The 14,788-nt window shown below is 42.9% G+C and overlaps 1 protein-coding gene across 1 annotated transcript in view; it reads left to right on the top strand.

The window, feature by feature from the left end:
• The first annotated feature begins 3,788 nt into the window (after positions 1 to 3,788).
• lurap1 (leucine rich adaptor protein 1) overlaps positions 3,789 to 14,788 on the top strand; it is a 34,471-nt gene continuing 23,471 nt past the window's right edge. The window contains exon 1 of the mRNA XM_060919880.1: positions 3,789 to 4,515. Within this exon, the coding sequence (XP_060775863.1) occupies positions 4,309 to 4,515 (207 nt within the window). The 5' untranslated portion in view covers positions 3,789 to 4,308. The remainder of the gene's footprint in view (positions 4,516 to 14,788) is intronic.

Raw genomic sequence — 14,788 nt, 5'->3', positions numbered from 1 at the left:
TCCATCCTGGTGCCCTGTGTCTGGTTGGAGTTTTATCGCATCGCTCCTGTGGAGGACAGCCCCATGTGGACAGTTGAGGGTTATACCTGGAGGACGCTCTGGACTCTTACAGTAATGCTTTTATGGCTGAGGACTACAGTTGACTTGCTAACTTTGGGACTGCGGTTGTCGTGGACGGTTTTGCGCTCAGGTTTCCATCAATGAAGAGTTTATAACATCAACGAAACTGACTTCATGTTAAAACTGTTAATGTTATAGTCATGCTGTCTGTTGTTGCCCAAATGAGGATGGGTTCCCTTTTGAGTCTGGTTCCTCTCGAGGTTTCTTCCTCATGTCGTCTGAGGGAGTTTTTCCTTGCCACTGTCGCCACAGGCTTGCTCATTGGGGATAGATTAGGGATAAAATTAGCGCATGTTTTAAGTTGTTCAAATTCTGTAAAGCTGCTTTGCGACAATGTTTATTGTTAAAAGCACTATACAAATAAACTTGACTTGCCTATATACAGCAGCTCACTCGCAGTGTGTGTCTGAGAGAGAGTGAGTGTGAGAGTGTGTGCGCATGTGTGTGTGTGGTGTTATACTACAGTATATATGGCAGCTCACTCGCAGTGTGTGTGTCTGTGAGAGAGACTGGTTGTGAGAGAGAGTGTGTGTGTGTGTGTGTGTGTGTGTGTGGTGTTATACTACAGTATATATGGCAACTCACTCGCTGTGTGAGAGTGTGTGTGAGAGAGAGAGTGTTTGAGAGTGTGTGGTGTTATACTACAGTATATACGGCAGCTCACTCGCAGTGTGTGTGTGTGTGTGTGTGAGAGAGAGAGAGTGTGTGTCTGTGTGTGTCTGTGGTGTTATACTACAGTATATACGGCAGCTCACTCGTAGTGTGTGTGTGAGAGAGAGAGAGTTTGTGTGTGTGTGTGTGGTGCTATACGACAGTATATACGGCAGCTCACTTGCAGTGTGTGTGAGAGAGTGTGAGAGTGTGCGCGCGTGTGTGTGGTGTTATACTACAGTATATACAGCAGCTCACTCGCTGTGTGTGTTATACTACAGTATATACGGCAGCTCACTCGCTGTGTGTGTTATACTACAGTATATACAGCAGCTCACTCGCTGTGTGTGTTATACTACAGTATATACGGCAGCTCACTCGCAGTGTGTGTGTGTGAGAGAGAATGTGAGAGTGTGTTATACTACAGTATACATGGCAGCTCACTCGCTGTGTGTTTGTGTGCGTTATACTACAGTATATACGGCAGCTCACTCGCAGTGTGTGTTGAGTGTTTGTGTGTGTTATACTACAGTATATACGGCAGCTCACTCGCAGTGTGTGAGTGTTTGTGTGTTATACTACAGTATATACGGCAGCTCACTCGTAGTGTGTGTTGAGTGTTTGTGTGTGTTATACTACAGTATATACGGCAGCTCACTCGCAATGTGTGTGTGTGAGAGAGAGTGTGTTATACTACAGTATATACGGCAGCTCACTCACAGTGTGTGATAGTGCGAGTGTTATACTACAGTATATACGGCAGCTTACTCGCAGTGTGTGAGAGTGTGTGTGAGTCAGAGTGTTTGTGAGAGTGTGTGTTATACTACAGTATATACGGCAGCTCACTCGCAGTGTGTGTGTGTGTGTGTGAGTGAGAGTGCGTGTTTCTGAGAGTGTGTGTGTGTGGTGTTATACTACAGTATATACGGCAGCTCACTCGCAATGTGTGTGTGTGTGAGAGTATGTGAGAGTGTGTTATACTATAGTATATACGGCAGCTCACTCGCTGTGTGTTTGTGTGTGTTATACTACAGTATATACGGCAGCTCACTCGCAATGTGTGTGTGAGAGTATGTGAGAGAGAGTGTGTTATACTATAGTATATACGGCAGCTCACTCGCTGTGAATTTGTGTGTGTTATACTACAGTATATACGGCAGCTCACTCGCTGTGAATTTGTGTGTGTTATACTACAGTATATACGGCAGCTCACTCGCTGTGTGTGTGTGTGAGAGAGAATGTGAGAGTGTGTTATACTACAGTATACACGGCAGCTCACTCACTGTGTGTTTGTGTGCGTTATACTACAGTATATACGGCAGCTCACTTGCAGTGTGAGTGTTTGTGTGTGTTATACTACAGTATATACGGCAGCTCACTCGTAGTGTGTGTTGAGAGTGTTTGTGTGTGTTATACTACAGTATATACGGCAGCTCACTCGCTGTGTGTGTGTGTGAGAGAGAATGTGAGAGTGTGTTATACTACAGTATACACGGCAGCTCACTCACTGTGTGTTTGTGTGCGTTATACTACAGTATATACGGCAGCTCACTCGCAGTGTGAGTGTTTGTGTGTGTTATACTACAGTATATACGGCAGCTCACTCGTAGTGTGTGTTGAGAGTGTTTGTGTGTGTTATACTACAGTATATACAGCAACTCACTCGCAGTGTGTTTGTGTGTGTGTGGTGTTATACTACAGTATATACGACAGCTCACTTTCAGTGTGTTTGTGTGTGAGTGAGAGTATGTGAGAGTGTGTTATACTATAGTATATACGGTAGCTCACTCGCTGTGTGTTTGTGTGTGTGTGTGTGTGTGTGAGAGTATGTGAGAGAGAGTGTGTTATACTACAGTATATACGTCAGCTCACTCAGTGTGTGAGAGTGCGAGTGTGTGTGTGTGTGTGTGTTATACTACAGTATATACGGCAGCTCACTCGCAGTGTGTGTGTGTGAGAGAGAATGTGAGAGTGTGTTATACTACAGTATACACAGCAGCTCACTCGCTGTGTGTTTGTGTGCGTTATACTACAGTATATACGGCAGCTCACTCGCAGTGTGTGTTGAGTGTTTGTGTTATACTACAGTATATACGGCAGCTCACTCGCAGTGTGTGAGAGTGCGAGTGTTATACTACAGTATATATGGCAGCTTACTCGCAGTGTGTGAGAGTGTGTGTGAGTGAGAGTGTTTGTGAGAGTGTGTGTTAGTTATACTACAGTATATACGGCAGCTCACTCGCAGTGTGTGTGTGTGTGTGTGTGTGTGTGTGAGTGAGAGTGCGTGTTTCTGAGAGTGTGTGTGTGTTATACTACAGTATATACGGCAGCTCACTCGCAGTGTGTGTGTGTGACAGTGTGTTATACTATAGTATATACGGCAGCTCACTCGCAATGTGTGTGTGTGAGAGTGTGTTATACTATAGTATATACGGCAGCTCACTCGCAATGTGTGTGTGAGAGTATGTGAGAGTGTGTTATACTATAGTATATACTGCAGCTCACTCGCTGTGTTTGTGTTTGTTATACTACAGTATATATGGCAGCTCACTCGCTGTGAATTTGTGTGTGTTATACTACAGTATATACGGCAGCTCACTCAGTGTGTGAGAGTGCGAGTGTGTGTGTGTGGTGTTATACTACAGTATATATGGCAGCTCACTCGCTGTGTTTGTGTGTGTGTGATATACTACAGTATATATGGCAGCTCACTCGCAGAGTATATGTGTGTAAGAGAGTGCGTCTGTGTGAGAGAGTGTTTTGTGTGTGTGTGTGGTGTTATACTACAGTATATACGGCAGCTCACTCGCAGTGTGTGAGTGAGAGTGCGTGTTTCTGTGTGTGTGTGTTATACTACAGTATATACGGCAGCTCACTCGCAATGTGTGTGTGTGAGAGTGAGAGTGTGTGTTATACTACAGTATATACGGCAGCTCACTCGCTGTGTGTGTGTGAGAGAGATGTTATACTACAGTATATACGGTGTGAGTGTGTTTCAGCTCTGGCTGTCATGCAGGTGGAATTTGCGGCTCGGTTTTTCCTCCAGCGGCAGCGATGGGGTGAAACTGAGCAGCTGAGTTGATCAGTTCTGAGGATGAGTGATTTCCCATCAGATGACAGACAGCACTCTCTCTCTCTCTCTCTCTCTCTCTCCATACTCCCTGTCCATCCAGTCTAATGCAGCTGTCAGTGGGTTCTGATGCTCAGCTGGAAAGGGTGATGCTGCGCACCTGAAGATGGAGCTTATATTTTAACCGGAAGTGTTTTTCAGAAGCTCCACAGACCCTTTTCCTCTCCTTGTCACTGCGTCATTCATATCTGTTTCTTTCTGTGAATGGCGCAACCCTTTTCCAGCCTGCTGCTCTCCTGAGTCAGTCTGCTCTCCCCCAGTCTGCTCCGTGTTGTGTCTGAGGCGGGCAGTGAGCATGATCTCACTGGAGCGGACTGCAAGGTTTAACTGAACCCGATCTAAAACCAGCCGGCCAGAACTCCCAGTGCAAGTCGCTCTTTTTTTTTTTCTGTTTTGAAGACCACAACATGGAAGAAGTTGGTGTCAGTGAATGTGTTCCCGATCTGAAGGAGTTGGAGGTGAAGGTGGGGCGGAAGACGCCGGAAGGTTTGCTCAGGTGGATGCGGCAGGACGCAGCGCAACGCGGTGAGCAGAGCAAAGTCCTCCGGCAGGAGAGAGCAGACCGCGGGGAGCATGCCCTGGATGAGAAGATCAGGAAGCTCAAAGTCGAGATGGTAAGACTACTGTCCGGTCGTGCTGAGGGTAATTTATGCGACTACAGGTTGAGTGAAGCAGCTGTTACACGCCTGACGCTCCTCAGGTGGGTCGGGGGTTCGAGCCCTCACCCTGTCGGCTCATCCTGTCCACATCCACCACACGCAAGTGGAACAAAGCTAGAGAAGAAGAAACTGACTGGGTCCAACTGGCAGACTTGTTATGTCAGGCTATGTTCAGACTGTCAGTCCAAATCTGATTGGAATCCGATCATATGTAGCAAGTCTGAACAGCAGAAGATCCGATTTTTACAAATCCGTTTCAAACCATATTCATATGTGATTTGAGATGATTTAAATCGTATTTCTGCAGATCCGTTCAGGTCTGACTGGATTTCAGTTTTTTTTTTTTTTTAAACACCTGTGACGGCAGCACGGTGGTGTAGTGGTTAGCGCTGTCGCCTCACAGCAAGAAGGTCCTGGGTTCGAGCCCCGTGGCCGGCGAGGGCCTTTCTGTGCGGAGTTTGCGTGTTCTCCCCGTGTCTGCGTGGGTTTCCTCCGGGTGCTCCGGTTTCCCCCACAGTCCAAAGACATGCAGGTTAGGTTAACTGGTGACTCTAAATTGACCGTAGGTGTATATGTGAATGGTTGTCTGTGTCTATGTGTCAGCCCTGTGATGACCTGGCGACTTGTCCAGGGTGTACCCCGCCTTTCGCCCGTAGTCAGCTGGGATAGGCTCCAGCTTGCCTGCGACCCTGTAGAAGGATAAAGCGGCTAGAGATAATGAGATGAGATGAGACACCTGTGACTTTTGATACCACGTAAAGTTCATGTTTCCATCACACATATATTCTGGAAACTTGCTAGTTTGGTTGTGCACAAAATAAAGCAAAGCAAGCAAACCATCCATCCATCCATCCATCCATCGGCGTGCACAGACATTTTGGGGGGCAAGTGCTCTGGGGGGAAAAAGGGCACTTTTTTGCGCATGTGGAACACCTTATTATAAAAGTCTGAGATTTAACCCTCCTCTTGTGTTCGGGTCGCCACTGACCCGTTTTAGTTTTTAAAGGTGTAAAACAACCACTTAATGTTAATTTATTACATCAAGGCTTTTTGACTTTGCCAGGAATCTCTAGTTGAACAAAATAGAAAAATACATTTTTGTTTTCCTAAATCTGAAAATGGTCTAGCAAAAAATATAATACTTATGTGCAGTTGTTTCTGTATGCGACGGGCTACTTCACGACAAAATAATTACAGCTTGGGCTTAGAGGGCAAACCATACATTTTCACTCGATTCATGTGTTACCTGGCTGGTGGGGCAGGGGAAGAGCTGACTGACTGCCCCGATGTGTTGTCTGCGCTACGACAAGGCCGTGGCTTCCAGGACGCTATGCTGCTGCAACCTCACATTGAATGCACTGCACGCTTGTTCACGTGACAGAGCAAGAGAGACAGAGGTCCGGTGTGTGTGCGGAGGGGGCACACATCGGGACATTATTTTCACACATGCTTTTAATGCTGCGGCTTTTCTAAAAGATCATGTCGACATTGGCCTCAGTAAACTGTAAAAAAAAAATTCAAAAGGGCACTTTTTTTGGACAGAGGGCAGAGGGGCAGGTGCTTGAGCACCACCTCGTGTCTATCTGTGCACGCCACTGCATCCATCCATCCATCCATCCTGTGCCACTGCTCCACATTGCCATGTCGTAAATAAGCAAACCAATTTCCTTCATTACCCTCCATTTTGGTTTATTTACACAAACTACTTCTAGTTTCGGGTGCAATTTCATTACTATAGCATCCAATGTGAATAAGACTGAAAATGAGGATTGCTACAAAGACACATGAATCAGATCTGATCACTTGCAATATATAATGTGGACAGTCAATCAGGAAGATTGGATTCATACTGGATTTGAACAGATAGTCTGAACAGAAGTGGGTTTGTTTTTTTTGATTGGCTCATTTTACTTTATTGCTGGGTTTCACGTGACGTCACATCCGCCTCATTAGTTATTCAGAACTTTAGCTGGTGGTCTACCAAAGCTCAGTTGACAAAGCGTTTGTACGGAGAAGGTGCATTGCTCGCATGAAAAATGCCTTACGCTTGCATTGTTTAAGGTTGTTCGAATCGATCAAACTGTGAAACTGATAAAAGTTTCTTCAGGATTCCCCGTGAACTAATAAAAAAGGGTGAACGAGCACAGGATTTCACAAAAAGACATTGAGAAAGGTGGCTTTTGAACCTCTCACTGAAATCGAAGGGAGCCGAGTTGAAGCACGCTTGAGTTTGCAGTCACTACGTTTACATGCACATAGAGAGAATCGAATTTCTGCCGTTGCTCGACTGAAATCGAAGTTCAAAATGCCATGTATACACCTTAATTCGGCTGAAATTGAACCGAACTTGATTTCTCGGAATCGAGCTACACGACCTAGTTTATGCGATTTCTGCCGAGCTACTTTGTGCATGTATACCCTATCGAGCTAGTTGTCGAGCTACTTCCGGGAGTGACGAGACCACAAGCGGGAAACACAACAGCCTCGGTCGGCATGACAACAGTAGTAGCGAGCAGCAGAAGAGGTCAGGAGGAACAAACGAAGAAAAGAAAATGGCGATGTAGAGCTCTCTGAAGTGTGGGTGGAGCACAGAGGACGGCAGGACAAAGCTTCTGGTACTAATAGGCTTTTTATTGTCAGACTTTTCAGTTTAACAGCCTACTTTTATTCTTGAGAGAAGCGCGCACGCTGTGTTCTAGTCCCGGGATGAGCTTTCCCCTCTGCCTCCTTAAATAGGGCGCGGTTACTGGGAAGACACACAAACACAGGTTAATTACCGTCAGGTGTACTGTCGTTCTGCCACTCACCTTCCCTGGCTCTGCCCTCCTGTCACAGACCGGCGCTTGACCACGCCCCCACTGCCACAGGCAAGCAGAAACGTGCACTTCTGGAGCAGTGAGGAGACAGAGTTCATGCTCATTCAGCTTAAGGAGTTGAATATATTAAAATTCATGGACGGGAGAAAAACGCGCAATGGAGAACACGGAACTGATAACTTTGTTTACACTCTTGAATAGCTCTTCTTCATGGCGACAACCGGAAGTGTACCAACACGATGGGGCGTGTAGCGCCACCTGTGGCTCGGGTGCACAATGCACCTCACACAATAGCCCGATTTCATTATGTGCATGTACGATTGGATTTCTCTGGCACCCTGCTGGGACCTTCAGCTCGATTACCGACAGCAGCTCGATTTGGATGTGCATGTAAATGTAGTCAGTGATCACTTGGTGAAAGGTTTGTATCTCCCTCTCAGCTATGGCATTAGTGTTTTCCAAGTATTTTTCTTGCTATGTGTCGTTATTTTACGGTACTTTTTTTTTAAAGTCATGAAGCACTAAAGTTCCCAGCTGTTTCTTTGTTTACTCCTCACAAAGTCCATATGCATGAAGGTCACACCAAATTCCTTACCCAGCCGTACAGTTACAATGCGCATACAAAAAAGTTGTAAGCCTCCATACTCTTCCACGCTTTCATCTGTTTTGCGGTGTAGAAGGACGTCTGCAACACCAGATAGTTCGAGATGTCGGGGAACTCGACTGAAGGGTAGTTTTCGAGATCATATGACAAATCCTCCTTTCCCAGACTGTAGGGGTCGATTCCATTGCACATAACCATCTTCTGAATATATCTAAAGTGAGCAGTGGCTTCTAGATTATGAGCATACTCTAAGTTATCGCTAGTTGTTTGCACTACGGCAGCCGTTTAGACCACCAGCTATTTCACTTCCGGTAAAATCGCTAAGAAAAGTCACGTGACTGAAACCTAGCAATAGAACATGAAACAGGGCACATTTACATGTGGTGTATCTATGCAGTTGTTCTGTAGATGGTGAAATATCAATTGACACCAAGTGATTTTTACAAAAAGAAACAGTGAGTTCACCCTATTTCACATTACCACCATGACTTATTTCATTCATATCTGTTGGCAGGAACATGCACAGATGTGAGAAATGGTTTACTCTTCCCTAAAAACATAGATGTAGACCTATTCAATGTTGGTCATTTCAAATATTATTTTTGTCTCTACTATTAACACGACCTGTTACCAATAGATCCATTGCTATGTAGCAACCAGAATGCAAGGCTTAAACATGCACTGTATTGTTATTCAGATCTTGTCACCAACCCTACACCCTATATCATCAGCGGCAAAAGATCCCTATAAAAGCACCGCTGGCTCAGTTGTTTGTGTGTGTGGCAATGGTGCAAGTCCAAGCACCAAAGGAGACACGGCGGTCCAAGTTGAATCCCAGGCAACAAGGACTGTCTGGCAGGGTAGTGGGAATAAGAAGCAATAACCTAAAAAGTATCAAGTGCTCTTGTTGAATACACACGTTGGAGCACAGTCTCCTGTTGAATCAGCACAAGAACGCAAGGTTGCCATGCAACAGCAGATCCTTTAGAACTGATTGTGTTGTGATGCTGCGCTGCCACAGTGTACATGCGTGTGTGTTAGTTATACTTTGCTACCCCTAGTATAGTATTACTAGTCATGAATCACTCATAGTAGTGACACCTGTTTTTTTTTTTTTTTAAATAGCTCTGTTCTGGCACACCTGATTCTCAGTTATACTCAGTGGAACATATAGCTCTGCATTCCTGCCTACTGAATTTAAAAATGAAAAAGTAGTAAAATGTAGACTATAATAATTAATTTCAGGATATGCAAATCCATATCCGATGAAATGGGTAGAAATTTTATATCCCATCTGCCCATTAAAATTAGAGATTGTTGACAATGGGTGTTAAGTGAACATCATACCCACTCACGGCATCCATGAAAAATGCATCAATGGACTGATTTTAGCAGTATGTATTTTCCAACCCAGTAAATTCATTGCGGCTGGAGTCTGTTGTACCTGTAGTCGGCTCATAACATGAAATCCGAAGAGGTGTCAATGGAAGTGAATCAGAATCAATTAAAGATGGTCATAACAGAGTTTGGTACACTTAAAGGAACAGTCCACCGTACTTCCATAATGAAATATGCTCTTATCTGAATTGAGACGAGCTGCTCCGTACCTATCTGAGCTTTGCGCGACCTCCCAGTCAGTCAGACGCAGTCAGACGCGCTGTCACTCCTGTTAGCAATGTAGCTAGGCTCAGTATGGCCAATGGTATTTTTTGGGGCTGTAGTTAGATGCGACCAAACTCTTCCGCGTTTTTCCTGTTTACATAGGTTTATATGACCAGTGATATGAAACAAGTTCAGTTACACAAATTGAAACGTAGCGATTTTCTATGCTATGGAAAGTGCGCACTATAATGACAGGCGTACTAACACCTTCTGCGCGCTTCGGCAGCGCATTGATATCTGAGCTCCGTATCAATGCGCTGCCGAAGCGCGCAGAAGGTGTTAGTACGTCTGTCATTATAGTGCGCACTTTCCATAGCATAGAAAATCGCTACGTTTCAATTTGTGTAACTGAACTTGTTTCATATCACTGGTCATATAAACCTATGTAAACAGGAAAAACGCGGAAGAGTTTGATCGCATCTAACTACAGCCCCAAAAAATACCATTGGCCATACTGAGCCTAGCTACATTGCTAACAGGAGTGACAGCGCGTCTGACTGCGTCTGACTGACTGGGAGGTCGCGCAAAGCTCGGATAGGTACGGAGCAGCTCGTCTCAATTCAGATAAGAGCATATTTCATTATGGAAATACGGTGGATTGTTCCTTTAAGAACACCACAATTAATTTATTATTATTATTATTATTATTATTATTATTAGCATATGAGGTAAAAGGCCACGAAAGCCACACTAGTGGATGAGTAAAATATCTTTGTCCTGAATTAAAGCCTATTAAAATGAGCAAGAACAAGGGCAGAGATGTGACTACCATGAAGAGGAAAAAACACCACCATAATCTTCAAGTGGTTGACCACAATATAACAATGTCTGGGTTACAGTTTCCAAAGCAGCCTGTAATGTTCTTGGATAAAGTCTAATTTAAGATGAGATTAGCATGTACCAGAGCGATGGAAAACAGAAGGGTGGAGAAAAAGAACTGCTCTCTTTTCAGAGCATGGAACCTCATTTGTGAAATATGGTGGCATGAACATTTAGATCGTGCCTGAACAAAGGATTGGGCTTTTTTCTGATATGAAGTGTATTCAGCAAAATGGCAGGAAACATTTACATATCAAGAGTAATGAAACATACAAATATTACCAATCATAGCTCATTTCTATAAAAGCACTCAGATGTTTTCTATTTTCTTGTCAAGTCTAAAAATCATTTAAAGCTAGACTGCCTTTCAGATTTTAAGTGTAGGTCATAAAAAGAATTTTCCCCGACACCCAATTATTTTTGTTTAGTGGACCGAAAGCTACTGAATTCGAATCACAGACTTCCAATTTTATTAGTTTTTTTTAAACAGAACAATTAATGAATTTAGGGCCACATGGCCCTAAATTGTCTATTTTTTTTCCTGCTTCACCATGACCCAATTCAAGATACTACATCATGCATCATGTGGTGGGCTTTCCCCGTTCACGCAAGGCATTGTGGGATACAAATTTGAAACAGGAGAGAAAAATAAAGGATGAGTGTGCAAATGAAATGTGAAAGACCAACTACAGTAACAGAAAGCGAGAAGACTTTGTTGTGAAGGAAAGGAAACGCAGGAGCAAACTAATAAATATCGGCGCTCAGCGAGCACCTCGGTGTGATCAGCTGTTCGTTTAGTGACAGAATGATGTAATTTTCAGTGCACAGTCAAGGTAAACCTGTAGATGGCAGTAATACGATACTGCCGATGCCAGATGCCATAAAACCCAAAAGAAGAAGAAGGTAAACCTGTGGATGCGCACACGGACTTTCTCTGTCTGCTTGATTGCGTGAAGCGAGCAATTTCATGCACATTATTTGCAAGGGAATCTCCTCAAATTAAATAACTTCCCAGCCACAGAATGGCCTGATATTTTTGTGAGATATTACAGAAATAAACGTATCACAATGACCAAATTTCAGAGGGAACTGAATTTCACCGATTTTATGAAATCGAAAAGCCGTCTAGCTTTAAGATGGGCTGCATGATCCTGATCTATACATTCTTTGAGTGGGCTGCTTTCTTCACCATCTTATATATATTGTTTAACAGCTCAAATTCCACAGACCAGTCCATGCACATTCCCAAAAAACATAAAGATACTTATTATCGTTCTGCACCAAGGTAACAAAGCTATAAACATGTTACAAAATTGTAAAGATAAGACCTGAACTACATACAGTACCAGTCAAAAGTTTGGACACAGCTTCTAATTCAATGTTTTTTCTTTATTTATATTAATTAAAAGACTTCACGCCTAAAAGTAATTAAATAATACTGACTAGCATTGAGTGGTATATCAGATATATTCCATTCGGCTAGCATGAAACTGAACTTGTCGAAGATGAAAAAAAAGCCAGTCAATATGATTATTATTCCTTTTGGGTGTTCAATGCATTTTTCTCTTTCAAAATTCTCTCAAAATCTTCCATATTTAATGAAGCAAACCTGGCAGCCATGTCTGTTTACAAATTATCACAGTTGCTCGCTTGCATGGAAGTTTTACATCTCTGACGTATGACATCATGTTGTCTTGACAACAATGCAATATCGTAACCATATTCAACGCTCATTCTCCATTGGGTAGAGCAACACAATACATGTAGGGTAAGCAATATGTTAATAATATTGCATGCTATCAAACCAAATGAATGAAACCCGCTAGAAGGGAATAGAGTACATGTTTTTATTCCATGGAAAAAGTGTCCTGTATGTATAATAATGATGGATGTCGTTTCTCTTTACTTAGTTGAGCAGTTCTTGACATAATATGGAATAGGGCTATTTACTGTGTTTTTATTATTTACTGTTGATCATAAACACATTAAGAAGGTACGAAATTGCACTAATTAACTTTTGACGAAGCACACCTGTTAATTGAAAAGCATTCCAGGTGACTACCTCATGAAGCTGGTTAAGATAATGCCAACAAAGCACCATCAAGGTAAACGCTGGATACTTTGAAGAATCTAAAGTATGAAACATATTTTGTTTTTTAAACACTTTTGTTTACCACATAATTCCACATATGTTCCAGATGTTATTTCATAGTTTTGATGTCTTCAGTACTGTTCTGTAATGTAGAAAATAGTCAAAATACAGAAAAAAAACTATGAGTAGGTATGGCCAAACCTTTGACTGGTACTGTATATTCATTTTTCCAGCACGACTTTGGAAGTAGGAACATTTTCATTGTATAACTGCCATATAATCAAACCAGGTTCAGACCTTCAGAAACCTGTTTGTATAAAATTGGTTTAAATGTGTGGAATAATTGAGCCGACATAATCTGAACATTTGAAATCTGTGAATACATACATCCCATTTGATAGATGAGGAAATCCTTCAATGACAGGCTACTATTTTCCAGTAACTAATCAAATACACAGGGCAGCATGGTAGTGTAGTGCACTGTTGTCTCGCAGCAAGAAGGTCCTGGGTTCGAGCCCAGCGGCTGGCGGGCATCTTTCAGTGTGGAGTTTGCATGTTCTCCCTGTGTCTGCGTGGGCTTCCTCCAGATACTCTGGTCCCCCCCCCCCCCCAGTCCAAAGACATGCAGGTTAGGCTAATTGGTGGCTCTAAATTGACCGTAGGTGTGAATGTGAATGGTTGTTTGTCTCTGTGTCAGCCCTACGATGATCTCGCGACTTGTCCAGGGTGTACCCCGCCTCTCGCCCATAGTCAGCTGGGATGGGCTCCAGCTTGCCTGCAACCCTGCACAGGATAAGCGGCTACAGATAATGGATGGATGGAAATGCACATGATCCATCACATGCTTTTGAAGTTCCACATCCACAGGCAAATGTCTGAAATAATTCAAAGTCATTAAAAAAAATAAGACTTGGATATTACCATAAGTCTCTTGACTGAGTGGGAAAGATGTCAGGAGTCAGTGCAAAGCCATTATAAGTATTGCCTCTATCAGCCTTATTTCCGATTAGGCTGGACGTCAGTATTGATTAAGCTGTTTGAGGATCAGGAGAATCCTGCCACTCCAGCCAATTTCTTGTATTGAACTACAAGCAATTTTGTGGTTTTAGATCACTGGTTCTCAATCCTAATCTTGAGGAACATAGGCTCTACAAATTGTGATGTTTACCCTGTTTGGTCTTGACTCAGCTCATGAAGAGCTTGAGAATTAGCTGACAATTTGTTTTCTAACAGTACTTTCCTTGTCATTGGATTCTCACCTCCTCCGATGCAGTTTCTGAACACCACCACCATGTACTAGCTTTATTATATGTTAAAAAACATAGCTGAGAATGGGAACTACAGTTTAATTCATGGGGGAAAAAGGTAAGATAAGATGATCTGTCAACCATTACATATTCTCAATTCATGTTACAATACAGATGATGATGATATTATTATTATGTGGCACGGTGGTGTAGTGGTTAGCACTGTTGTCTCACAGCAAGAAGGCTCTGGGTTCGAGCCCAGTGGCTGACGAGGGCCTTTCTGTGTGGAGTTTGCATGTTGTCTGCGTGGGTTTCCTCTGGGTGCTCCGGTTTCTCCTACAGTTCAAAGAGAAGTGGTTAAGTTAATTAGTGGCTCTAGACTGATCGTGAATGTGAATGGTTGTTTGTCTCTATGTGCGGCCCTGGAATGATCTAGCGACTTGTTCAGGGTGTACCCCGCCTTTCGCCCATTGTCAGCTGGGATAGGCTCCAGCTTGCTCACGACCCTGCACAGGACAAGCGGTTATGGATAATGTATTATTATTATTAGTTGTTATTTCAGTCAGTTAAAGGTAATAATAATTACAGTATGGATACAGGATAAAACACGAGTTAGCTTAGAAATTCGCAGTGAAATAATGTGGAATTTGACAAAAAGCTATTGGAACAGATGTGTATTGTCATCCAGATGCAAGACATAATCGTCTTGCACACTTTTTTAAAGAAATGTTCATCTTTTTTTGTTGCACAACAAATTTTTGTTTCTGCTACATTCTACATCATTTGTGGTAAGAAGTGATACATGCACGAAGTTTCACATAAAAACAGGGTCATAAAAAGTTGAAACTAAAGAACATTCAACACGAAAGTGACAGATGGTTGTTGACCTGACCAAATCAGGAAATTGCTATAAAAATACACATGCAGTTAAAAAGACCAAGCAAAACATAAGCACAATTTTTAGCCCAGAATAAAACAAAAGAAAAAC

This window comes from Neoarius graeffei, chromosome 4, assembly GCF_027579695.1.
Source record: "Neoarius graeffei isolate fNeoGra1 chromosome 4, fNeoGra1.pri, whole genome shotgun sequence".
Classification (NCBI taxonomy): Eukaryota; Metazoa; Chordata; class Actinopteri; order Siluriformes; family Ariidae; genus Neoarius; species Neoarius graeffei.
This window is presented reverse-complemented; position numbering and strand designations above follow the sequence as displayed.